General features: G+C 41.7%; 1 protein-coding gene and 1 long non-coding RNA gene across 14 annotated transcripts in view; one reads left to right on the top strand and one right to left on the bottom strand.

Moving 5' to 3' along the window:
* SHOC1 (shortage in chiasmata 1) overlaps nucleotides 1-27,513 on the top strand; it is a 250,942-nt gene that overhangs the window by 191,700 nt on the left and 31,729 nt on the right. For 5 of the 12 annotated variants that reach the window (XM_082204531.1, XM_082204537.1, XM_082204535.1 and 2 more), the window contains exons 1-4: nucleotides 24,332-24,608; nucleotides 25,254-25,326; nucleotides 26,523-26,652; nucleotides 27,253-27,340. In XM_082204531.1, coding sequence (XP_082060657.1) covers nucleotides 25,282-25,326; nucleotides 26,523-26,652; nucleotides 27,253-27,340 — 263 coding nt within the window. In that variant the 5' untranslated portion in view covers nucleotides 24,332-24,608; nucleotides 25,254-25,281. Of the gene's footprint in view, nucleotides 1-22,504; nucleotides 22,724-24,331; nucleotides 24,609-24,857; nucleotides 24,877-25,253; nucleotides 25,327-25,552; nucleotides 25,575-26,522; nucleotides 26,653-27,252; nucleotides 27,341-27,513 lie in introns of those variants that run through there. The other 7 variants (XM_082204532.1, XM_082204534.1, XM_082204533.1 and 4 more) reach the window with 7 other exon arrangements.
* LOC309522121 lies at nucleotides 401-21,857 on the bottom strand. 2 transcript variants are annotated; one of them, XR_014214865.1, is made up of 6 exons: nucleotides 20,971-21,857; nucleotides 20,317-20,532; nucleotides 18,722-18,804; nucleotides 9,042-9,275; nucleotides 5,782-5,877; nucleotides 401-3,939 (listed from the first exon to the last, which is right to left on the bottom strand). It is a non-coding gene; the product is annotated as an uncharacterized lncRNA (long non-coding RNA). The 2 variants fall into 2 exon arrangements; XR_014214866.1 differs by lacking the exons at nucleotides 401-3,939; nucleotides 5,782-5,877; nucleotides 9,042-9,275 and having other exon boundaries at nucleotides 17,052-18,804.

Here is a 27,513-nt window from a genome sequence, read left to right as displayed (position 1 = left end):
ATGTTTGGAAAGTTTAAAAATGGTTTACTTACAAACTCTCCAAAGGTCAGATTCATGTGCTTTTCCATATATCAGTAAAAAAAAAAATTGCACAGGCAGTAAAACTTAGCAAAGTTATGTTGGCAAATTGTGTTTTGAAAGTTGGTGTTAACTATGGATAGCAAAAAACAGGAAGCAGAGGAGAAAAATCCTATGCATGGGAGGGATGCATACAAAACCATAGTTCAGGAGTGTTTATCATTGACCAACATTCTAGGGGCTGCAGGACAGCAGTGTGTGTAACTACCTACATTCTGTTACATGTGAACCACTTTGAGGGTTCCCCCCCTCTTTTTTACAATCAAGTGGTATATACATTTTATGAAATATAAAATAAATATGCACACATAAACAGGCACCCACTCACCCAGGTAATCCATGCAAGCCAACTATGGGAAAGGGGTATACTCCCCTTGCTGGTCATCACATAATGCGGGCTTCCTCAAACTCGGCCCTCCAGATGTTTTGAGACTACAGTTCCCATCATCCTTGATCACTGGCCCTGCTAGCTAGGTATAATGGGAGTTGTAGGCCAAAAACACCTGGAGGGCCAAGTCTGAGGAAGCCTGATATCATATGTCTGTCTGTTGAGGTTCTTTTGCCATTGACTCCAAATTTGGTGGGGTCTGGGGCAGGGGCTGATCTGGCTCCAATGCCTTGGGTTTAACCACCTCTGCCATAGCGGCACTCCAAATTTCCAAACCACAGTTTTGCATTATACATAGAGCCATAGTTGTCACTGTCACAGCGCTGAAAAGCATATACCGTTTCTGTTGCTTGCGCAGTCTTTCAAAAGCGAAGCAAAAGCCATGCATCTATATTTAACTCACATTATAGTAAATGCGGTTTCCATGCTAACCTGATTTCAATTTTTTTTCCTGATGAGCTTTTTAAAGCAAATGTGTCAGCCTCTTGCACAGAGTATTGGGAAGGATACAGAGGATTGAAAAAAAAAACACTCAACAGAAAAAGTAACATGCGGTAGAATACTTTATAATATAAATGATTGATTTACATAAAGTTCTTAATCACATTTTCTGTATGTGTGTGTGACACGGTGGTGGTATTCTTATCACTGTAAAATGCCCCCCTATGGTTGAAAACCTCCCTCTCACATGTATGGATCATGTGCATTCTTCCCAAAACAATTCCACCTCTTGATCAAGTCCACTGATGCTCACAGAAGCACATACCTGATCTTGTTCATCCACATAAGGGGCCATTTTCATATTGTGATGTGGAAGCCAGCCACAGGGCTTAGCTGGTAGCCAAACCACCAATGAACCAGGCCAGTGAGAGGTTTTCAACACTGGAAGACTTGAATTACGTTGTCTAGAAATTTGATGCAAATGTTGAAACAAAGAATATTCCGCTGTAGTTGTACATCTAGATTTTTGGACTACAGTTTTCTTCTAATCCCATGGTTTGCACATAGTACTAAACCAAATGAGCAAACATTTGGGCGCATGGTGTAAAAATTGTGCCTGCTTCACTTGTCCTCCAACCTGTTGCTGACATTGTACCCAGGGCTAAACCTGTATACAACTCCAAGTCCATGGTTTGTTGCACTCCAAGCAACCCATGAGCTGTAGCTGTAGCAAAACATTTGTTCATGGTTTACATTTTGTAGTTTTCTTGGAGGAGACAGACCAAGAGCCCAAGTTTGCATGTAATGATAAATCAAACCATGGTTTAGCTATGGGTAGTGCAGTGGCAGCAGGAACAGGGGAGGAGCAAAACAGCTGTGATTCTGGCTCTCTGTCCACTTGCCCACTCACACCTAACCATGGTATTTCTCAATGTTACCTGCAAGCAAGACTAGTGTTGTGATGTTGCCTCAAGGCTTTATTTAATGACCTGCTTCATATGATTGTTGTGAGGTAACTTACTGAGTCAATTTTGGAGATAACATTACCTTCAGTCTTGCAAAGCTGGAAAACTATAAATCTAAATAATTACTCCACATCTTCCAACAACAGCCAATACTTGACCTGTTTTCTATTTTTGTGCGGAAAGGAACTGAAGGGATGAAACAAATATCTGCAACCCCCCCTCCCAAAAAAAATGGTTTGAGTGTGGAGTAAGTAAGCCCTAAGTTAATTCCTGTTAATGGTTAAGGGCAGAAAAATGTTTTGCCTTGTTATTGTCCATCTTTTGTGGAACTTTTGAATCCTGCTTTTATTACACAGCTCATGGCACTGGCCAAAGATTTATAGTGATGAAACACAGAATTGAAGACATTTGCTTATGTAACAATGCAGTAAAAAGCACAAAAGCAACTGTAAACCTTCACACCAGAAAACTTGGCAAATAAGTCCTGAGACCTGAAGAACTGAGCAAGCTTTAATTTGGGACAATGGATGGAATTCAGTTTCTTGCTATGACACTTATTCCATCAGTGCAAGCATTTCCTCCCCTCACGTGCTGTTTTGGGGGTTCTCTTGACTCTCCAAAGCAGATCTGGAGGACATACAGGGAGAGGAGTGGGGCGAAAGCACCACTGAGTTAGAGGAAGTCTTTGCACTGGCATAAATTAGTGACCCAAATCTGGTCCAGATAACTCAACAGCTCCAGAACCTATTGGCTGAATTAAGGCCTGGAACTTCTTGCCAAGGCAGTTCTTCTTATTTCAGAAAAGCTAGAATGACCAAGCTTGGGCCAAACGACCCCAGATTTTGCAGCACTATCGCTAAACACATCATGAAATAAGCATTACATAAGCTGCTACAGTTTTCCGTCACAAAGTCCATGGGGGCAGACTGCCAAGATATTGTCATTTTGGATGGAACTCTGCACATAATCAGGTTCATGAAAACGAAAATGGATTTATAGCCAGATATCAACAGGGCCAGATGGTTGCACGTAGATCTTTATGGTGCTTCCTGCTACATTATCTGTCTCAGATAATGGCTTAAGACTTGGCTAAACATGATTTACACTTCTGGATTGGCTCCTACAGTAACCTCACACACAGCTGTTGAACATTTCAGGTGCTTTCTACCCTGCTGCAATCCCACAGGGAATGCATGAAAATGACGCAACCACATGGGTAGGGCTCCTCCCACAGGTTTTTCTCTATTGCCTCACTATTGCTTCCCAGAAAGGTGCTGATCATGCATCTCTGTGTGTGGTGGTGGGGCAACTACATTATCTGCCTTGGGCAAAGGCAGCACTCAATTGTACAGGATTGCACCATAGAAAAAGTAGGTATCACACGACGGCAGCTCCTTTCTCAGTCATCTGCACTGAATTCCAGCTCCAATTGACACACATTAATGCTGATGACATACCAAACTTAGTGCAGGTTGAATTTTTTGCCCCAAGTTGCTGCCAAACTATCTTTTTCAACATTCTTTCATTTTGAGTGGAGCTAGGAAGGGGAATGTTGGTGTTATTAATGGAATGGCAGTTCAAATATGGGCAGAGAGCTGGAGTCCTGGGCAAGAAAAGAAGGAAATTTTTATGTTTTGCTTAGCATCTTACAAAATGGAGGAAATAACTATAAACCAACTGAGATTGGTAAAAATGCTCTCTCCTTCTAGATGGAGAGAATTGTGGGAAATTCTCTATTACAACGTCTCCCTATTACAATTTTTCTTCCGCTGCTTTTATCTCAAATCCTGCCCACAATTTCATTTGACTGTAGTATTTTTCTTTTAATAGTCCACAAAAGGCCTCCATTCTTCTATAAAAAGTTCATCGTTTTGATCTCTTAATTTCGCTGTCAGCTTTGCCATTTCTGCATAGCTCATTGCTTTCAAAAGCCACACTTCCTTTGTTGGAACTTGCTCTTCTTTCCATTTCTGTGCATATAATGTTCTAGCTGCTGTTGTCACATACATCCATAGGTTGGCCATCTTCTTTGGAACCTCTGTCCCTATTATGCCTATAAGGAAATATCTTGGTCAGGGAATGGGCAGAGGAGGAATGGTGGAGACCGCCTCCCCATCCTGACCCTACCAGGGAGGAGGAAGAGGAAGACAGTATAGATTTACAACAGGGGTTTGAGGGCAGTCACAGCTCAGAGGCAAATGAGAGGGAAAATTGGGAAATCATGGGAGAGCCAGAGCAACACCTGGCTGACACGTTGTCACTTGAAAGCATTCCCAACCCTCCACCTCCTAGAACCCGGTGAGCCTTAAAAGTAGGAGAGCAAAGAGCTCAAAGACAGAGGGCATGTAGAAGCACCCGTAGAAGTGACGAATGAGGAAGTGGGAGAGACGGGGGTGGAGATTAATGTGGGACAACAGCATTATCCAAGAAGCTGGGTTTTATAGCCTCTCTGTAAAGTTTGGGATAAAAAGGACTGTAATAAACTTTTCCTTGTCTTATTCTTTCCTGGGCAACTGACAGCACCCTGACAGTTTTTTGGGAAGACGGGTGCATTACTTTCTGAGGGGAGCAGCATATGCCAGGGGTGGGCAAGGCCACAGGCAAATGTGGGGGGAGCAGCAGATACAAATTTTATCTTTATATGGTAGGCTAATTTCATGTATGCTCCATCCAGACAAGCAAGATAAAACTATCAGAGTCCAAGGGTGCTTTTCAGGCAGGCAAAAGCACCCAGCTAAATGTATGAAGCAGGGCTGGGAAAGGGTGTGAAAGTCACAAAGGCCACAAAGTGAGGCATGGAGAGTCAGTGGAGGGTCACATCTGGTCTGTGAGCATGGGGTTCCTCATACCTGCTTTGAAGCACCACAATATTTCTTTTCTGACTCTGCTGGAACTGACTACAGCACAGCTAGTGGGAGACAGACTTTGCATTGTTATTGTCATCACCACCACTGTTTTAGTTTAGGATTCATTCAGCCCCTCATTCAACTTCCTGTGGCCCTTACGAGCTATGTCATCATCAGTATGCTGATGACAACAATCAGCCTTACTTCCCATTGGCCCTAGATAAAGCTCTCTCTCATTATTTCTGCTGTCTGGCAGAAATAGAAACCTGGATGCAAACCAGTTGGCTCCAACTCTGCTCCAGCAAGATTCAGGGAGATGGTGGCTGGAATAAAGAAGCACTCTAAGGAGCTGGGAATCAACAGATGTGGCTTGCCATCCTTCAGTGCTGCTGGCTGCTATCTTGGAAGCATGCTGGCTGCAGCCTGACTGCCCGTTAATGACCACAATGAGAAACACTTTTCAGCATGTTTAAGAGGGCTGAGTGCTTTCCTGGAAGCGGCAAAAGTTCCTGCCTGTTTTCTATGTCCAGTGGAGTCCAAAATAGACGTCAGCAAAACATTTTAAGATAAAAAGAACTGGGTAGCATACAGCCACTTAGAGATAGCAGAATATAGCTCTCTATCTCCTAAGACATCTCAGCAAGCAATCCCCGACATCAACAAAATGAAAACAAATGCCAAATTCGGAAATCTGGCTTCAAGGACCCCCAGTGTGGATATCATCAAAATTAGCACATGGCAACTCTGGGCGCCTACCAGGCTCCCAGTGACCTGTTACTTCTCTCTATCTTGTCTGGTGTTCCAAGCAGCAATAGACTGATGCATCTAGTCACTCTTGATTTCCTATAATGCCCCTAACTTAGTATCATTCTGGGAAATTCCAAGGGACTTTACAATGGGTAAAGTTCACTGAACACTGTTGCCATGTAGCACTGCTTCACTTCACTTGGGTTAAAGGACAATGGGAAGTAGCTAAAGTCAACGGAACTCTGCCTCTTCGCTAAACCTGGCTCAGGTTGACATCCCTTAAATATTGACTCACCAGGGAGTCAATATTTGCCACTTGTTTACAGTTTACATTTACATTCCCATGGGTGAGGTCCCATTTGCATCTCCTCTTGGATTGTCAGGAAAGTCACATTCTTGTAGGGCGTAAGAACTATGTGAAGAAAGAAACATTTGTCTTTGGACTAGGCAACCTACACATCACACACTGTTTGCAATGGAGAGTGTTCACCCAACACAAAACCATAGCTAGTCTGCCAAGAAGCATAGCACTACCTGAAGCTTGTATGCAGGTATTTTTACATGTCACTGGAGGGGAATTATGCTACTCCCTTGGCAAAATAGAAAGAAAAATAGATAGTTTCCACCCCCTTCCCTGCAAATGACTGCCAAACAAATGGAGTCAGGAAATTCAAAAGATGGTAACACCACATCACTGACTTTGGCCTTACTAGATGTGACAGGGAAGAGAAACGGAGGAGACACAGGATTCTCTGGGGGCACACGGCACCTATAACCCTAAGGTATACCATAATTATATTACAGAGATTTTACTTTTTGCTCATTGTGAAAACCAATGGTTTGCTGCTTACAAAAAGATACGGCAAGCACTAAAAGGGCTAGTTATTTTGACAAGATTTTGTGAGCTTCTGTTGGCATGCCCACTCCCTTCCACCCCCCAAAAAAGCACAAGTAGTATATTTGACAATGAAAAAATGTGATACATTTGGCAAAAGTGTGTGTGTGTAGGGGGCTCCGTCTTGTTCAAAAGAAGCTGTCTCGGGTATCCCATGTGCACTTTCTGCACACCTGTGTAAATATACTCAAGGACAGCAAGCACAGACATCTGTTTTCCTGCATATACATACACTAAGAACCCCTGAGTGTCAGTTTGTGGATATGCAAAAGAATGGATAGACATGAGTCTAATAACTGTATATGAGATCCAGACAGAGGCTGTACCTAGTGTCAGTCCTACTCAAAGTAGATGCATTAAAAATCAACACGTCTGACTTAGGTCCATTTAACTGCTGTTTTAATTGCTGTGTTGTTTTAATGGGATTGTTTTATTGCCTATTTTAAACATAGTCATTTATGTGCTAAAGCTTTAATGTGATTGTTTTATTGTGTATTTTCACTGTGGGGTATTTTTAATTATTTTGTATTTTAACAGGGTTGTACAATCAGTTTTTATGTTTTGTAAACCACTTCAAACTGGTTACACTCTCAGTAGAATTTAGTTGTGTACAAAGAACAGTATCAACATTTTTTCCTAAAACTCTGTGATTTTCTGACATTCAAAATTAAGAAACAAAGGCAGGAATTGGGATTGTGCTTACAGACTGTCCCCCTGACCTTTACACTTTCAGTGAGCCATTTGCACAGAACCTGTGATCATACTACCCTGGATATGTATGGGTTCATATACATACAGTCCATATCCTAACCAAAAAAATGTGTCCATGGGAGCTTATGACTCAGCACCTGCCAGCTTCCAAAGCCTGAGAGATGGGACTTTCTTGGAAGAGGTAAGGGAACTGGAAGGAGTTGCCTCTATTCAAGGCAGCTGCTACTTAGGACACTCAACCACTGGACCTCCATGATATATATCTTGCCACAGGCTTCCTCTGTGCACCAGGACACCCCACCACCAGTTATCATCTTCTGGATCCCAAGAACAAATATGATGAAACACTTGGATAGAAGCCACCATAGAAAGTACAGTGTTTGTATGACACATTTCACTACCTTTGGTCCCAAGGATGAGACCTGATTTATGTACCTCTGGGATCAGAGCCTCTAATAATTTATTAGAAAGGGTATGGCTGCAAAGTTTAATACAGCAACCCACAGTTGCTGCCTGGCTGGTGCAGCACCCAATCTATCCAGTTTTTTGTCTGTGCTTTAGTTACCTTTGTGGGCAGCACTACTGACGTTTCAGCAATGGTGTTGGGGACCCTGGCCTCAAAGCTAGCCTTCTCTCCTAGTTGGACAGCTCCTTTATGTCACTTATAAGCCCATGACTTCAGGCCTACTACCTTATGTTTTGACAGGAATGGGGCAATGGTGTACATGTGTCGGCTCTGTGCAAAAACAGTCTTTGCAGGCACGGGAAGTGAGATAGGTGGGATCAATGGGCTTGATCCTGAGCTCAGGTTCCACATGTTTCTACCTTAATCAACGCCTGAAGTAGGCAGTAATGTGTCCGGAAAAGTTTTCTGTGTGGAAAACTCAGTGCTTTCTGTGTTTAGGTAAAAAGACGGGCTTAAAAAAAATCTTTCTCATAAATAGCATTTGAAGCAGACAATGCTCATCAGAGCACAGTTTGCACAGCAAAGGTTGGGAGCCCTTTTCCATTCAAGGGCTACATTTCCTTGGAGATAACTGTCAAGAGGCAACATGGCTGGAGCCAAAGGGAAAAAATGAACAGGTCATGCATGTGATTCTTACCTTTTTACAGGAGGCTGTATTCCAGCCATTGAGGGGGGGGGGAGAGATCAGAGGTTGATACATGCATACCTCCACCCAAGCAAACATTATCACAGTTGATAAGCAGACAAAAGCAAGAGAGCACCAAGCAGAGCCAGTAAAGGGGTAGCCTGGGAGAAGGGGCATGGCCAGGGCAAAATCCTGAGGAGGAGTGGTAGAAGCCGCCTGACCAAGATCCCCTCAGGGCAAGCACAGAGGGAGAGGAATTGGATCCTGGCTCCTGGTGGTGAGAAACCGGCCACACCCCAGAGGAGGGGAAGAGATGGGAAGTGCTGGAGGCAGGGAGCTTGAGAGATAGTGAAGAGGCGGAAACAGGCAGGTGCCCTAACACAGAGCAGGGACAGGAATTAGACTAGGCAGTTCTACCACAGAGCCACTCTCATAGCTTCTCTGCTGACAGCTTGCAAGCCCCCCCCCCCCCACTCCTAGAACGAGGCGTTTATTGCATGATGCTGAGCAGAGAGCCAGGCAGACACAGAGAGGGTCCCCTGGAGCTCACCGTAGACAGAGGGAGGGGCCTGACACAGAGGGCTAAGGAGTGAAGGGGGAGCTACAAGCCAGTCCAGACAACTGCTTCATTAAGACAGAAGCAACCTTTAGAAGTCTCATTGTGTTCTTGTTCTGCTTTGCTTAATAAAGAAACTAACTTTAAGTTAGCCAAGTGTTTCACTCTCTTTCTCTGATCTGCGAGCGACCTTTTCTCCTTGCCAGCTCCCTGGCATAAGGTGTTCTGGAAGCGAGGTTATTAGACTCCTTCTAATATTACCTTCAGCAGTTTGGGGCTTTCTGAGGTCACACAAGAGGAGTCTGCATCAAGGTGTTACTTACCTCTGAGTAAGTGTCACTCTAACCCCTGGAAGAGGAAATGCTGCCATGGGAAGAAATTGCAATGTTGGACTTCTTAAATGGTCCTCCTTGGGTTTTCCATGTTGGTGAGCAGTAGGAGAACGAACCATGCTGCAGTGGTGTGATATCATTAAAAGTAAGTTTGAATGGAACTTCCAGAGTCAGGAATAATTCCCATGCTGAGAGCATATACAATGGAAGTATGCCGACGAAGCACTAGACAGAGGAATGTATTCTAAGCTAGGATACAACCAGACCTTGTACTTTACAACCTTGTACTTTACAAAAAGATGGCAAAATGTGTGATGTTGCACATTTTAGATGGCGAAATGTGTGCTTTGATGTATTATTACAATCAAGCATTATATAAAATTTGTTAAACAAGATAAAGAAACAATCTACAACAGAAAGATGGCTTCCAAAGTGGCATGCATGTCAGCCAGTCAAATGGCCAAGTGACAGTCAATCTGGAACCACTATTAATATTGTGTGAACTTTAACACATTAACACTAACACACACAAATACACGCTCATTATTTCTAACTACTCGGGCCATGGCACACTAATTAATGGGATTAGTAATTCAGATAGTAATTTAATTAAAGACTATCTCCACCTTGCTAGTCTGCCAGATGGAATGTGTTGGCATTTTCTCTTCATTATGTATATACCACATATTAGTACTAACTTGATGCAGTAACTATGACACACATTCAGTCTCTCAGAACGCAAGACACATGTTCCCATTTTTATACTTAATCAGTGTTGTTGGAATATGTTTGTGTTATCACCTGAGCCTGACGGGAAAAAGGACACCTTTCCCAGTTTTGGCTTCAAAACATTGTTTTAAATATGTAGAAATGTCATAAAGCAGCTATCTATCCTTTTCTATTGCCTTTTCTTCAAGAGGGGAAAGTTGCATGGTTTCCACCCTATTATTTACTGTTTTCTCCCCCTCCTGCCCAAGAACAAGAACAAGAATGGACTGTGAATTCCTCTTGCATAGTTCTAAGGCTGCTCCATGCCTTGGGTATCATTCCATTGGCTTTAGGACCAGCCATGGATGCCTCTGCACACCTTCAAAAACGTGTCTAAAAGAACAGAACAGAAATGATAGACATCCAGGATGGCTGTCAGGGACTGGGCAGAAGAGGAATGGTGGAGACCCCCCCCCCCAGCCTGACGCTTCTAGAGAAGAAGAAGACAGTTCAGAATTACAACAGGGGTTTGAGAGAGGTCACAGCTCAGAGGCAGATGAGGGGGAAAGCTGGGAAATAATAGGAGAGGAGGAAGAGGAAGAACCAGGAGGGCAACAGCTGATGGACACACTGACTTTAGAAAGCATTCCAGACCCTCCCCTCTCCCAGCGAGCCTTGAAAGTAGTAGAGCAAAGAGCTCAGAAGCAAAGGGCCCTCAGTGCCACCCACAGGGGAGAAGTGAGAGAAAAGGGGGTGGAGAGTCACTCAGGGCAACACCATTATTCCAAGAGGCTGCATTCCCAAGCCTCTCTCTGTGAATATTGAATAAAAAGCAGATGGTAAGGACTTTTCCTTGTCTTATCCGTTCCTGTTCTGGGGGTTGGTTCCTGTTGTGGGGTTTGGTTCCTCTTCCACCTGACAGTGAAAATCACGAGGTTTCTAAGAAGCTATGGTGAGCTGTTCTCTTGTACAGCCACCTGCAATTGAGCTTCAGATACCACTGCAGTGCAGCAGCTGTCCCTATTTTTCACCTCAGTAGAACAGAAAAGAGGTGGACTGTGATGGACAAATGGACAATCTATGTCAAATCAGCTGGTCCAGCTCTGGTCTACCTTGCTCTGATCCAGCAACATACTACTTCTCTTTTAATGCAAGAGTGCCTTTGCAGGATCCTTCAGCTCATATTCATGATGCCTTGCCTATTATGAAATCCCAAGTGTGCAGTCTTGATTTGTAAATCTAAACATGTTGGTAGATCATAGCACACCTAGGATTTTTTGGCGGGGGATGTATGTTTTTTTCTAAAGGTACATGAAGCAACAGAATACTGAAAGAAGAAATGCCTAAGACTGAAGGATGACTCATGCTGGAAGAATGCATAAGAGTCAGGGATGTCTGGCATTGGAATGCATGGTGCTTGAGCATTTTTGCTTCCAAACTGCGAGAGAAGCTGCCTATACCTGGATTCAGATTTCTTGTGCAGCCATGAAATTTACTTTGGTTGCCTCAAGTGAGAACTCTCTCTCTCTATCAGCCAAACCCACTTCACAGCAAAGCAGGTACATGGATTAGGCACCTCAGTCAAACAAATGTAATACAGATGACGAGAACAGTTCCGGAGGTTGCATATATTGCTCTAAAAATATATAAATCTCAAAGTAATATCAAATGCTGGTGCCAAGAAGCAGAAATCTGTGAGGTACCACAATGCACCAACTTGGGTGGATTTAAAAGAGGATTAGACAAATTCATAGAGGATACTAATGACTACTAGTCATGATGTACTGCAGCAGCAGTTCATTGTGCACTGAGGCTCTGCCCTCTGCAGGCCACTAAAGTTCTGCAATCAAAACATCTATTGGAAACTGCTCAGTTCATTCTGCGTTTCATTCAAGATTTCACCAGGCATTGCCCATACCATCTTAAAAGGGCCTGAAAAGTGTTGTCCCTTAAAATGTTTCATAAGGTATCGAGTGCTGTTAAATACTAGGTTTTGTCCTTGCACAGTGAACCTGTGAATGGTAAAAACAACAACAACCTCCCTATGTTACTGCAGCTTGATCAAATCTTATCGTAATTATTCCTAAATATGTTTGAGCTGATATGGGGCACTTTTGAGCCTCGAGTGGAGGACATGTAGACAGGCAAAAGAGCACTGATGGCTTTTCAGCGCTGGGCAGACTGTTTTGTTCTCCCAGGCCTTTAACGTCACTTTTAATATTTTTGACATCTTTAATATCTTCTAAATATTTACTGTAGCTTGATATTTTGGTCTCTGCTTTTATGGAGGTTGGGATATGTTTGCTCCCTTTGGTTATTTTACAGAGCAAGCCAAATGCCTGGTCCACTGTGAAGGGCAATTTGGATGGGGTCTGGAGGGGTTCCTCTGCCCTGCCCGGCTGTAGCCAGCAAGGAATGTCACGGCTGTGACCAATGCCCAGCCGGAAAGCAAAGTAATTTCCCAAGACTTGGGCCCTAATTGGCCCATTTGAACCCAGCTTATGGGCCGGGAGGTAATGCCCCTATGGTTGTGATGGTTGAGTGGAATTCCCCATTGGCCGCCAACCATGTGGGTCTGGCTGACCGGGAAGGAGGCGGAGAGCAAGGGTCTGCAGCCGGTGCCCACCGGGGAAGTGGTGAGTGTTTAGTTCATAGTCCTCCAGCTGAAAGCATATTGTTTCAAACAATGCATGGTTAAGCTTAATCACAATTTGTCAGGTTGAGACGAAATGCAAGCTGCAGCGAATTGAAAATGAAAGTGAAAGCTTCCAAACTGCTTCTCTCAACTGCACTGCTGTGTGAGCCAAGGCTGACACTGGCTCCTTTTCTTCATGATAAATGATAAGAAGGATTTGTTTAAAACAAACTTCAATAAAACAATCTATTTCTGCATCACTTCTGAAAACAACCTAAAGCTTGTTCCTACATACTGTATAAAGCAGATGCTATATCTACCTATAAAGGCTTCCAAGCTGTTAAACTGACATAATAATGCTTATGGGCTTCCGTTCTTCTTCCCATTATTCTACCGCACTTTAGAAATACTATTTATCCCAATTATTTTTTTCTTTAAAGGTCCTCTTAGTCAGCAACACTGAGTAAGCTCATGGTGCCCAGGGCACTTGGGGGGGGGGGAAGGCACATACACCAGGGTGTGTGTGCACAGGGTGAAGGAGCCCATTGCAGCACCTCAGCTCCCACCGCTGACATCGATGGAGTGACAGCGCCCCGCACCGGAGCAAAGCAGGGCTCCACTGCATCTTCTGCCTGCCCATACAGGGGGAACTCGGCCAGCTGGCACAGCAGGTGTGAACCAGGTGCTCCCACAACAGCGTCCCCAGTGCAGCCTAGCCAGATGCTCCTCTCTATGAGCCTTGGTTTCCCATTACACCTGCCTGGGGGTGCCAGCTTTGTGCCCCCTCAAAAGTCTACGCCCAGGGCCGGGGGCCCCTCTGACACTCCCCCACTATGCCCCTTCTCTTAGTACACTTCTTTAATAAATAATTTTCAAGAAAATCACATCTTCTGAGGTTTGCATTTAGCATGGACTTTTAGCATGGCGAACCAGAGCAGTGCACGGAAATGCTGTTTACCTTCCCGCCGGAGCGGTACCTATTTATCTACTTGCACTTTGATGTGCTTTTGAACTGCTAGGTTAGCAGGAGCAGGGACCGAGCAACGGGAGCTCACACTGTCGCGGGGATTCGAACCGCCAACCTTCTGATCGGCAAGCCCTAGGCTCTGTGGTTTAGACCACAACGCCACCCGCGTCCCTGAAGGATGACTAGCAAATCCAAAATAATAATAATAATAATAATAATAATAATAATAATAATAATAATGGCCAACTACCAAACTAAATAACTATGAATATATCTACACTCATCCATTCTATTCTTGTGTATGTTTTTCTTTGCATTTCTTCTCTGTCAACTGCTTTGACCCCAGAAATGGTATTATTTATTCATTATTATATTTATATCCAGGAGCAACTCACCTAGTGGGGCGGAGCCACAGCAGTACCCTCTGGGCAGCCCAACTGTGCATTTGCACAGCCCCAACCTCACTGCTGTTAGCTTGCTTCTCCCAGGAGGTGGCAGTGATGCTGCTGGTGCTGCTGGGAAGCTCACTGTGGCTCTGACTGACCAGGAGAGCCACTCCCAAACCCAGGTTCATGGTTTGTCTCCTCCAGACAAACCATGATCTATAAACCAGAGAACTAACTTTGCTTTGTCCAGAGTTGCACAAGCCCCTGAGTCAAACCATGCCTTAGCTCACTGCAGCAAAAGCAGCAGGACTAGGGGAGGAACTCAGTGGTGACAATATTTTCTTTGGGGACCTGCATGTTCCCTCTGAACCATAATTTGACTTAGTGTTATCTGCAAACCATTTCATAGCCTATTACAAGCTGCATAGGTGAAATATTAAATTGAAAGGTGGGGAATAAATACTACAAACAATAGATATCGTCCAGATATCATCTGCCCCACCCCACAAAGTAAATAACAGCTTAAGGGGTCAATTTAAAATAGAGGGGGACTTTTTTTTGCTTGGTTTTTTTTAAACGACAACAACATTGCAATGCAGAAAAAAGGGAGGCTTCAAAACAAATTATTTGCAAAAGCACTCCAGTTTTTCTATTATTACGCCTAAGGCATTCTGAATGTAAGAACTCTTCTGTTAGAGGCGATACTCAATTCTCGATTCCTGAATTTTGTTTTAGGGAACCAGACAACCTTTAGGGAACCAGACATCCTGACAGGATGGCAGAGAGATTATTTGTCAATGAAGGAGCATTCATTCTCATTTGTTGTTAGGGAGGTGAGATGGCATTATGTCAAAGCAATTATTACCCCCACACTTGCCAGTGCATTTTCCTGTCACTTTCCTTACACAAAATGTGTGTGGGTATGTTTTGGGGAGGAGGGGGAAGTTTTGTGGCACGAGAGGGCCAAACCAACCTTAATTGCGCAACCTGAATTTGCCAGCATGTGATTGAATCCCACCTGAAAATAGCAACCATCTTACGGTAATTGCCACAAGCTGTTTGCTTCCCCTGCCATCATCTGCAGATAGCATGAGAGCAGTGGACATTACCGGTAGTTGCCTGTGTGCCCTGCTGCTTTAGGGGAGCACAGCTTAAAAATAACAACCCAGAATTTTCCAGCATGCTTGAGATCTCCTATGTCTGTAGGGATTCCCTCCTGCTCTGTCTTTTCCCCAGTTTGTTGCCCTACACCAGGGATCGGCAACCTAAGGTTCACGAGCCACAAGCAGCCCACGGGGTCATTTAACCTGCCCCCGAACCGAGCTACCAAGCTACTCCGCAAGTCCCCGTCTGCTGTGCTAAACCGGCACAGCACAGTGTGGGGACTTGCTTCCGCGGTGCCAGAAATCGCATCTGCGCAGACTCTGGAAATCACATGCACGCACGAGATCTGGCCCGCGGAGGGATCTCCGCTGGAGTGAACCGGCCCATGTGAGGTAAACCTTGCCGACCCCTGCCCTACACTTCCATAGGTATGTCTACCACTTCACTAACAGCAGCAATGAGGAAACAGCAGTAAAAGCTTATGCAGATCTGGAAAATCAATTTCCAGACATCAAGATGCTGCCCAAGTGATAAGTGATCATATCAGGAGACTTCAGCTTAAGATAAAATCAGCCAGACCAAAGAACGTGTCAGAGCAGTAGGTCTTTTTTTATTAATACAAAGAGGACAGAGCTCATTGGAATTCATGTATCTACATAAGATATCTTACTGCAATGTGGAAAAGAGAAGACAATAGGACACGCCATTGTCTCTGCTAATACTGATTTAATGAAAAAGAGGGATTAGCAAGCTCACTGAAGCCTGGACAGCATTCCAGAAATTTAGTATTATACAGCAATTGATACGAACAAAGCAAAAAGCATTCTAACGCTAATGACATTTGCATGTTTATTTATCGCTGTAAGCACAAGAGATTAAAAAAAAGTTTGCTTATAGTGTATAGTGGTGATAATAAAAGTTTATATGTGTAGGTCATATTTGATGCACATTACACTGAAACCTAGTTATCACAAAAACTTAAGCTAGATCTGTCTAAAACTTAACATAGAATTCTTGGCAGGGGGTTGGACTCGATGGCCCTTGTGGTCTCTTCCAACTCTATGATTCTATGATTCTAGTGTAGAACTGCCCTTGAACACTACAGTATTAGGAGACATTTTGAGAAGGTAGTTTGCTAGGAATACTTTACACCTGTGTTTCGGTATCTTCATTACTTCCCTGGTGTCTGAACAGAACTTTGCTTTAACAGGACAAACAGCAGCTGAGGAGAGAATTAACTCTCCTCCCCCAAACAATAGCCCCAATCTAGATTAGAGTTCCCATTGACTGCTTTTTATGCAAGTTTAAAGAGACAAAAAGATCAAATCACCGATGTCCGACCTTTCAGGTAGTTTCAGCAGTTTCAGCCCTTTGTTTACTGCACAGAAGAACCTAAAAATGGAAATCTGGAATTGTGATTTCTGCTACAAAGCAAGATAGTACTGAAAAACAGCCAATGGGTCTGGCGTAGGAAGCCATTTTGGAAGACACCGGACTTTGCTAGTCCTTCACACTGTTAATTGGGAATGATTCAATATCATTGTGGAAAAGAGAATGGTTGGCACTATTTCTCCGCAAAGTTATGAGGCAAAGGTCAGGATAGTAACGCACCAAGTTCTATTTTGTCACAAAACAAGGTATCTTCTATTATAAACCATTTCATTGACATTAAATAATTCTGACAAAAACAGCTGTGAGTCTTGTGTTTCTCATTTCACCCCACACCCACCATATTTAGAGTGAGCCAGCAGGCTTTGCTATAAAGAAATTAAAAGTGGACTGTACTAATTAAATTCAATTACAGTCAAGCAAATGTTATGGTGGGGGGGGATGGACAGTCTTGTGAATGGGGGGGCTGCTTAGACTTTTAAAGCTCTACAGGACAAAACACAACTAAGATGACACCACATATCTAGACACCGGACATTTGAGTTTGTGAAAAAGAAACATTCTGGACTTAAAGGGGTGCAACCCTACAAGAGGCAATAATGTACAATATGCTTTTGAACATCCATTTTCATGATTGCAACCCTCAGCACTGAACTTCAAACCACTTTTAATCTCTTGAGCATAAAAAGTAAACTTGACAGTTCAGCTAACAGAACTGCAGACAGGGAGATAAAATCCACAGAAATTTGGCACACGCAATCATGAAAATTGCACCCAAAGGTGTGCTGCTGCTGTTTGGGTTTTTTAAAAAAAACAATTCAAGAGACTAATCCAGAGTTGCTGATTTGTGAATAGTCTAATCTGCTCAAGAAATGACTATGAACATAGCATAGTTTTTTGCAGCTTTTATCCCAGAATATATTAGTTCTACCCCAAGACAGCTGTTATCTGTCCCCTACTAGGTCAATGCCATCGGAAACAGAAAAGCTATAGTAGTTATCCATAGTAAACTCTTTTCCCTCTTCAAATTATAGGTAACTGCAGCTTTCTGGAAGTAATCAAAGCTGTTATATTTCAAGGAATAAGGCATACTGCATCTACAAGATTGAAGACTCCCCAGAAATGCACTTAATACTCAAAGCATTATACTAGGGAAAGCTTCATGATAGTATAATAATTTAATACCTGAGGTTCTGAAAGCTTTCACACTACAAGTGACGATTCTTGACTGTATGAGCTGCCTTCCAGTGACTTGTATGTTCGTTTCAGTTGGTTTATGAGATAAGGTTACCAGACGTCCCCGTTTCCCAGGGACAGTCCCCAGGTTTACAAATCAGTTCCCTGACAAAATTCATCGATTTAGTAGGAAGTTGAAAAGTGTCCCCGGATTCACTGAAAAAAATCTGGTAACCTTATTATGAGAAGAGGAAAAAAAATGCAATCCCTTCATTTCGAACTCATAAAACCTATGGTATGTTGTCCACTGTTGTTCATCTTGTGCATGCATTTAATTACGTTTTTATCCTGCCCTTCTTCAAGGTGCTCAGGGCAGTGTACATTGTTCTCCTTCACAACCATCATGGGAAACAGGCCACAACAACCCTGTAAGAGATGGCAACTGGCCCAAGGTCACCTAGTGAATTCATGGCTGAGTAAGGATTTGAACCTGGCACAACCAAGTTGTACTTTGACAGTAATCATTACAGCTATAGCGTGTCTCAAGGCGACTCAAAATGCAATTTTAAAGTCCATTTTAAAAATGGAGCTAATAAAACCAGTGCAAAAGTAAAAACAAAACAGAGCAAGACACATACAGTTTGCACAAACACAAGCATACATGTGAATCTACAGCTGAAATGTACTTAAGAAAATATATTTAATACTTTAAATTATTCTCCCGAAGTTGTTGTACAGGCTGCATTCCCCCCCAAAATTCTGGCTTGTAAAAGCCTAAGTGTGGCCTAAAGTAAAGGTAGAGAAACTGTAATGTAAGATGAGGACTCAGGAACCATGCAGAACTTTGATATACTTCGGTTGTTTTTGTAAAAGCATCACCCATCATTCTTGACAGGTGGCACTAGTTGCCTGGTGAGTTATTCATCGTGTGAGGTAGCACGTGTTTTTAGATAGTAAAAATATGGGTGTCCATGTCAGGGGAAAACATCTATCAGTTGGGGGCTGAGACGTGACAAATTTCAAAATGGCAGTTATTAACTATGCTGAAGTGACAAACAATAGAGAAACAGGAAGGAAATATAGTGCTGATGAAAAGAATGTGCGTCATTGGAGATCAAAGAAGAAAAAAAATCAGAATCCCATCTCCATGCAAAAAGCATTTCGAGGGCTTAAATGTGGTCGACGTTATGAGGTTGATGAGTGTGTACTTTCCATTGTAAAAGAACAAAGAGAAAATGGAATGCCAATCAGCTGCAAAGCATTTGAATTGGTGCCGGGATATTTGCGCAAAGAAGTGGCTTCTTACTTAAATGTGGGACATCATTTGCTCAGTGGTTGTCTTCCAGTTTCAGTGAGATGTTCGTCCAATACCAACGGCATGTCCTTGGCCTGAGGAGAAAAAGCAACCATTATATTAGCCAAATTAGAAATTAGAAAATGCCATGTTCTCTGATATGCCAAGCAGCATGATCATGAAAAAGAAAGGAGTGGAATCTGTCCATGAAGAATGGGCGAGGGGGGCGGCGGCAATGCACCTTATAGCAGTGTTAGCTGTAATAGTTGCATGCCACCCCAATCTCCGAGGGGTGTGATATTCCAGGGGTTACACAGGGTTTGTGTTTCCTTTGGAATGAGAGAGACTGTGGACAGAGACTTTGGACAGGAGAAGCTGTGGTGTCTTCACAGCATAAATACCCCAAGAGGGATTTGCTTCCGTCATAGTCACATCCATGAATCCCAACACAAATCAAGCATAGCTCTGTCCAGCCTCCAGCCTGTCAGCTTCTAGTTCACATAACTCAACTGTCTGCTCTACCTTTGTCTTTCTACCTACCAGTGAGTTGAGGGAGGAGGGCCCACCCATTTGATATCTGGCACAGAGCCACTTCCTTTGTTACCTTAGTGGCCCATACATTACCTCACCAGGAAGCTAGCCCGCCTGTTCCAGGAACTGAATCCATGCTGGATCCAGGAATTAGGCAGGGCCCAGGCATGCAGCCTATTCCCCTGCCAACTCATCGCAATATGTTATACTGAGAGGAAAAATACTTCCAAAAGAAACACTCCCCACCAGAACAGTTGTGGGATGCCCAAAAATAGGGTGGATAGCGACTATTCTGTAAAAAAGGAGGGGCAATGCTAGTGGTATATGCATTTAGATGGCATCTTCCCCCCAAAGTTAAGAAGATGGATAATCAAAATCAGATTGAGTAGTTGTTCCAGGTGGAACGGCATCACAGCTACAAGCCCTTGATGCGGTTGTGAATAAGCTCTCCAAAGGAAGGACTCTGATTTGTTTTTGTCAGGAAATAATGCCGTCTCACCGAGCATAAAAATTAAAAAACCATTGGTGGATTTGCTATGCCACTGGATTTTAACTGCGTGGGAAAGAATACCTCCTGAATCTGTGGCTTCAAAAAGTGATGCCTTTTAATTTCAGCGGCTAGTAGTGAAGGTGACATATTGTGTGGAAATTGGGAAGACAGTGACAACTAAAGTGACAAAGATGAAGAGAGCTGTAATAATTAAGAATCTCTATTTGACATGAAAAAGTTTAACAGGAAATATTTTTTAAAATATTTTAAATTATTTCTCAGTGCACACTTATATCTATTTTTTTCTTTCTTTCAAAGAGCTCTCATATTTGGACCAATTAGGCTATGCATAATTTAGTAATAATTGTCAGGAATTACAGTGTAAGGCAAAAACTACCTACGAGAGGAACGAATATATGCTACCCGTGAAGCATATTGCTGAGATCATATTTGTTCTACTTGCTTTGTTTTTCTGCATGGTTAGTCAGCTTTTTTTGCAGAGTTGCCTCAGAAGACTAATCTGCTTTTATATTCGATGTATTAAGCCTGGTTTGTGCACATGATGAATTACTCATAAAATATTTACATATATTCACGCTTCGGTGGATGTTCTGGTTAACTTGCATTAGGACAACATACAAATCGAGGGAACAAATCAGGCGTAAGTCCTCTATATGCTGTCACATCTAAGGAAGGCTTTATGCAGATGTTCGCAATGTGCACGTGGTCCAGAACTGTGATCAAACTGGTCCACCTAATCAGTCCATGATCTCACTTGATGATCACATGTTTGCACAGGAGCCTGCAATGAAATCAGTTGTGAAGAGTGAAGAGTTTTGGTGGGAACTCACAGCACAACCCTAACCACTAAATGCAATGGGGCTTCCTCCCAGTCCACATAAATGAGTTTAGCATTACAGCCTATGTGCAAACAATTTAATCTGCATCCAACCCACAGAGCCTGCATTTGTTACACGTGATCTACAAAACCAAAGTATACCAATGGCGTGGATCTTCCTGAGCTGGGCTCTGAACATGCTGGCACCCATGTAAACATAATATATAATGTGCAAAATTGGGCAGGAACACAGGAAAGGGGAGGATCCTGCTCTCCCATCAGTCCCAATGTCTTTATAGGGATAAAGTAGATCTTGTACTGATATCTTCACTCAGTAAAATCTGTTGAGAAGCTTGTCCTAAATTACAAATTATGCATATGATCCAATTGATATTAAATCACCTGAAAGACTTAAGACTGCATACCAACATGCATTTATTTATAAGTGCTCCTGAACTCAATAGATTTATCTCCAAGAAAACATACACTGGAAGAATGATGCTCCATGCAACAATCCCCATTCCACACATAAATGTGCACTGAAAGAGTGGTGGTGCGGGGGGGGGGAGGGGAAGAGTCATATACAGTACAAAAGAGTCAAGAAAACTTCTAAAACAGCAACTAATCTGCACACTTTTACTTAGATTAGGCAATCCATTAAAAAAAAACACCTGTTAGGAGTGCTAGATGCTGGCTTTCCCCCCATTTTCTTCCTCTTTCCACGGAAAGAAGAACAGCATTCATTAAAGAAAAAGTTTGTGTATAATTAACGTTCCTTAACTTCTCTGTACAGGCCGCAGATTGTGGTTGTAGGGAAATGACGGTAAACCCTGAGAGCAGGGCCTGCCGCAGGCTGCCAAGGCCTCTGAATTGCTGTGGTTTGGGGTTTTAAATACTGTATAGACATCACTTTGCAAGTGTCATACCTGCACGCTATGCAGACAACATCTGTACACACAGAGGATGTGTCCTCTGCGGCTAGTGTGCATTACGTTTCCTTCCTACCTCCCCCTTTCAACACCCACCATACTCCTTGCAAAAATATAAAATCATTCAAGTTTCTTGTCATATCACAGGTACAGTTACTTATCTTGCACTCTACGTATGCCCAGAGGCTTCCTTCCCTTGTACCATGCAGGCAATGTCATGATGACGTTATTGCTTTTCTTTTGCCAAGGAACTCCCAAGTATGTTCAGAGGCTGCCTATTCGGGTGTGATGCATGGCTAATTACTGATTGCACCGTCTGTTTTATTGCATTCATTGTACTCAATGCTGAGAATCTCTGTGTGCTGGCAACAGGCAGGCAGGGAACAACACAAAATTTTAATTTATGGAATCCAGAGAGTTGTTTTGTTTTTTAAAGGCACTTTCAGAACATCTATGTTATACCAATTAATTCCACTGCAGTCCTGATGGTTTCTGTAAAGGCAATGCACCAAACTCATGTACCGTACCTCTGATCTAAACACTGCCACCTTAGCAGATCAGATGGTTCTTGGTGGGAAAAGCTTATAGCAATTATAACAGTAAATTGGATCCAAGCTTTGGGATTTCAATAAACTGGAGGGGTTACTTTTAAAATCATAATAAATGCTACAGTGGAAGCCAGCCCCTTTCCCAACTGTGTTCATGTAGAGACAGAAAGAGTTAACGGTGAGGCTATTTTGTTTAAAAGAGCACAAACATTTAATGGAGGCTGTTTCTGCAAAAACATTAGTGATTCCTATGCAACTCTCAAAAAACAGAAATATCAGTATACTGGTGAGATACAAGCATATAATAAAGTAGAATATACTCTATTATTTTCAAGTTGGTGTGGAACATTAAATAGTGACCATTGCCAAATCAAGTGAAAACAGCCTGGTTTTCCTTGACCTTTTCTGACCCCCCCCCCAAAAAAAATCATGGCCTGGGAACTGTAGTTTACCCCTCATGGATCTACAATCCCAGCGTCCTTCGCCAGATAGTTCCCAGGATCCTTTAAGAGAAGCCATATGATGTGAAATGTGACTACTGGCTGAGGAGCACAGAGAGAAGCCAAACCTCTGGCATTATAGGACTACAGAATAATTTTTTTTTACTCAGAAAGCATTTTGGCACCACTCTGCAGGCAGGGCCGGATTTAGGTTTGATGAGGCCCTAAACTACTGAAGGTAATGGGGCCTTTTATATGTCCAGCTGTCCTTTGCCAACAGCAAATTGTCGCTATTTTTTGTGTGTTGAATATATGCTGTATGGCAATTTATGGACCTAACACTAGGTATCTAAAGCCATTTGCACATAACAAAGTATGTATTTAATCAAAGTAATTGTTGAACTGAAATACAATTAAGAAGAAGTATATTAATAGTGAAATAATTATTAAGCACTAACTTAAAATTATTGTTTATTCAGGACAAACTTAATAATGCAAACACACTGGCATTTGGCAATAACAAAAGTTCCTTTAGAAACACAGTTTACAAAGACTCATAACCTAGTCTCTAGAAACTTGCTATAACATGAAATAATAATAGGTGATATATGGTGCAAAGTACTAATAATTATAAATAGCTCTTTTAATATGGAATTAAGTGTTATAACCTGTACAATGCAATTGCAGTTAATACAAGCAGGCGGGGCCCATTCCTTACATCATAGGAGCCTAAACAACACAAAAAACACTGTTGCTGTATGTAGGTTTTATTTTATTTGCTTTTTTATCTTATATTTTGGAAATGTACATCCAGTTTCCCCTCCCCCTTTAAATTTTTTTTGGGGGGCCCCAAGGGAGTGGAGTCCTAAGCTATAGCTTTTTTAGCTAATACGTAAATCCGGCTCTGTCTGCAAGTATTGGCCAGCTGTCTTGACCAGGCCATTTCCACCTTGTGTTGCTTCCTGAGAATTTTCACCTAATAATAATAATAATAATAATAATAAACAAAATCCCTCTTCCCCTTCTAGAAGAAGAAGAAAAAAAATCCCTCTGCTGAGGGAAATTTCCTTCAGGCTCTAACATTTACCTGGTTGAACTCAGGTGCAACAGATAACCTAATAATAATAATAATAATAATAATAATAATAATAATAAACAAAATCCCTCTTCCCCTTCTAGAAGAAGAAGAAAAAAAATCCCTCTGCTGAGGGAAATTTCCTTCAGGCTCTAACATTTACCTGGTTGAACTCAGGTGCAACAGATAACCTAATAATAATAATAATAATAATAATAATAATAATAAACAAAATCCCTCTTCCCCTTCTAGAAGAAGAAGAAAAAAAATCCCTCTGCTGAGGGAAATTTCCTTCAGGCTCTAACATTTACCTGGTTGAACTCAGGTGCAACAGATAACCTAATAATAATAATAATAATAATAATAATAATAATAATAAACAAAATCCCTCTTCCCCTTCTAGAAGAAGAAGAAAAAATCCCTCTGCTGAGGGAATTTCCTTCAGGCTCTAACATTTACCTGGTTGAACTCAGGTGCAACAGATAACCTAATAATAATAATAATAATAATAATAATAATAATAATAAACAAAATCCCTCTTCCCCTTCTAGAAGAAGAAGAAAAAATCCCTCTGCTGAGGGAATTTCCTTCAGGCTCTAACATTTACCTGGTTGAACTCAGGTGCAACAGATAACCTAATAATAATAATAATAATAATAATAATAATAATAATAAACAAAATCCCTCTTCCCCTTCTAGAAGAAGAAGAAAAAATCCCTCTGCTGAGGGAATTTCCTTCAGGCTCTAACATTTACCTGGTTGAACTCCCAGTGGATGAGCTCCCAGTTTACGGTCAAAAAAATAAAATGGCTTCTGCTTTCAAATCCCACTTAATTTAAGACAACACGTTCTTGCCTGGTGTGAGGGAGGCTTCAAGGTGGCTCAGAAGCCCCCTGTTGGCCTTTTTGACTAGTTAATAAAGAAAAAGAGCACGCTGGGGCCTAATTTTTATTCGTTCGCTGTGAGGAAATTCACCCACCCATTTGTGCTAAGGAGGAAAAGGGGTGAGGCGATGATATGAAGGTCCCTTTTCAAAAGACCGCAAAGGGTATACGCTCCACTATTTCTCTCAGTAATACGAATCGGAACAAGGAGATTTCATTCGGTCATCCCAGGGGACGGGGTGGGAGAAGCGCTGCTCTTGTTCCCGTGTGCAAGAAGAGAAAAGGAGAACTTTGGTCACCTTTTGCAATATGGCGGACATTGGGCGCTCCAAAATGGTTGTGGTTCTTCTCCATTTCGCGCACCCTCTGTGGGTCCACAGCACCCAATATCCAGCTCTGAGAAAAGGAGGCCGCAGGGGTGGAGATTGCAGCGTTGCGTGTTCTTTAAGGAATTGTTTTGCTTTCCACATATATATATATAATTTTTGTTTATTTTCCATTTAATATTATACATTCACATCGTCGTTATCCACTATACTGCCCTGGCTCTTAGAGCCTGTCAACTTCCTTCCCTCCCGCCTCATGGCTTTCAAAATTAACCTTTATATCTTTGCATTTTTTACATTTTCCAATTCTAATTACACTCATTACAGAATGACTCAAAATTTAAATAAATATAGAAAGATAGGAAATTTCTCATTACAAGTCTTTCTGAGTAAATTTATGTGACATCTGAAAGATTATTGTAAGCAATTAACATCACTATCAGAGCTGTCTGAAGACTTGGGCTTGTTTTGTTTTGCTTTCAGGCAGCCAAACATTTGACCAGAAAACATCATGTTTTCAGCCTTGAAGTACCATGCAATAGACTACTTACAAGAGGTACAATGGCTAAAGCTTGGCATTTTTTGCTCTCTGGGTAGTGTGATAGCTGCATTTAAATATAAAGACCACTTGTTAAGTCACAGAAAGCAAGTATTTGGACTGTTTCGATTCACTTTTATTTTATTTTGACAGCATGGATTTAAAAAAATAAAACAAAATCTGGCAAACAAATAACTGCTCACATTTCATACTGTGAGGAAGAAAAATATTGCTTTTTCAAAAGGTCGCAAGGTTGCAGCGGCTAGGTAACCGCAGACTTGCTTAATACTTATATTTAGAATGGCTTGTGGGTAGAACGCCCGTTAATAGGGCAGCTTGCAACTGAAATATGGCTTATTATTATTATTTACTGAATTTTATATATTATCTGTATGCTTCAGCAGATGTAGAACTAAGTTACACCTGCTAGTGGTTAGGATGTGGTTTTAACGCTTGAGTCAAAGCATAAAAATAACACAATTATCTGAAAAAAAACAACAGTCGGAGGCAGTTTACTGATTATTTTTTATAGATTCTTGCGTGCACATAAAATCCATTTTTGCAAAAGGAATACATTTTTGTGGTTTGATATGTTTTATAATTCACTTAATTTGACTCTTAATGTGCACATAGTGGTGTTGATTGTAATAATAATAATAATAATATGCTGCCCATATTGCAAGAGCCACGCTCCATGACTCCCAACAAAATATTAAAAACACAATGAAACATCAACCATTAAAAACTTCCTTGGCATAAGTGAATGGATTTGCCAGCAGCATCTGATGTGGTTTTTGAAAACTTTTCAACCTATTTTAACTTGTTTCATTTCTATTGCTTTATTACAGTGCCCCACTATAGCATTTTGCAGTGTTTAATGATTTGAAATAAATAAAACAATCCAATTAAGGTTAAGAAATCCCTATAAAATTCAGTAGGAATGTTTAGCATGTGCTCAGGTCTCTTCTATTTAAATCAGTGAATCTTTGCTTGAGTTTTAGGAAAGTAAAATTTGAAAATGTAGGTGTTGGGTTTTTATCAGTTTAAATGTGCATGCATGTAAAGAGACTGTTTACTAGGGAAAATAGCATGAACTCCAAATAAAACCACTGAATAGTTCCAATTGGGAAGCAGGGTACTACTGTACTTAATATGAGCAAAAGTGGAATACTGTAGTTGCACTCATAATGATGTCATACATTTCTCTTGTGCAGAAAGTGGCTAGACAGAGATTTTCCTTTGAATTGTTCTCAATTCACATCCCTCCTGGTTTATATCAGGATAAAAATTATTGTCATAACAGAAACTTGGCTGATGATACATATAGGAGACCCTGGACAAGAGGTATGTTGTATCTGGCTTTCACATTTAAATCAAATTTTTAAAAATTTAAACAATCAGCTACAGATGAAAAAGAAGGATCATAAGAACTTGGCAAAGTTACAAAATGTATGTGGACAACTTTCTTGTGCTAGAAATACATTAGCCATTTTAAGCATCCTTTTGACTGATCACAGCAATTCAGTACAATCAGATGATCAAAATAATTGTTCGCACACCATAGACATAATAGCTATCATACCCATATTGTGTTGTATTTGTGGGAGTGAACACTGATTGATTTAGCTGACTGAATGGCACAGAATGCTATTCACAATCAATCCAATTATTCAAATAAGGTTTATAGTCCAATTACTGTGTGTGGAGGGAAAAGTCCAAGTTTGTCCTAAAGCAAATCTTACACAGGCCCTAGGGGTGGGGTAGGTTTGTGGGCAAGCTGAAGACTGGGCATTGTTCCATTGGGTAAAGAGTCCAATGAACAAGGTGACTGAAGGAAAGGGCCAGAGCAGAATATGAACTGAGAAACTGGAACCAAGAAACCAAGGATTTTTTGTAATGATTTTCATACTGTTTCTTAAGTATTTTTGTTTTGTTTTGCTGTAGTTACACCTGACCTCACTCAAATTGCTATGGATCGTCCTGTGCTTGATCTCTTGAATAAATATCTTGGCACAGAAGACTTCTTGGAGGAGTGAGTCCTCTTCGTTTATCATTACGTAGTTGTTGATGTGCTTGTATCCAAGTACAGTGGTACCTTGGGTTGAGTACTTAATTCGTTCTGGAGGTCTGTACTTAACCTGAAACTGTTCTTAACCTGAAGCACCACTTTAGCTAATGGGGCCTCCCACTGCTGCCGCGCCGCCA

Source organism: Podarcis vaucheri (genome assembly GCF_965113315.1).
Source record: "Podarcis vaucheri genome assembly, chromosome: 17".
Classification (NCBI taxonomy): domain Eukaryota; kingdom Metazoa; phylum Chordata; class Lepidosauria; order Squamata; family Lacertidae; genus Podarcis; species Podarcis vaucheri.
The sequence above is the reverse complement of the archived record's forward strand: the minus strand, read 5'-3'. Positions and strand labels throughout refer to the sequence as shown.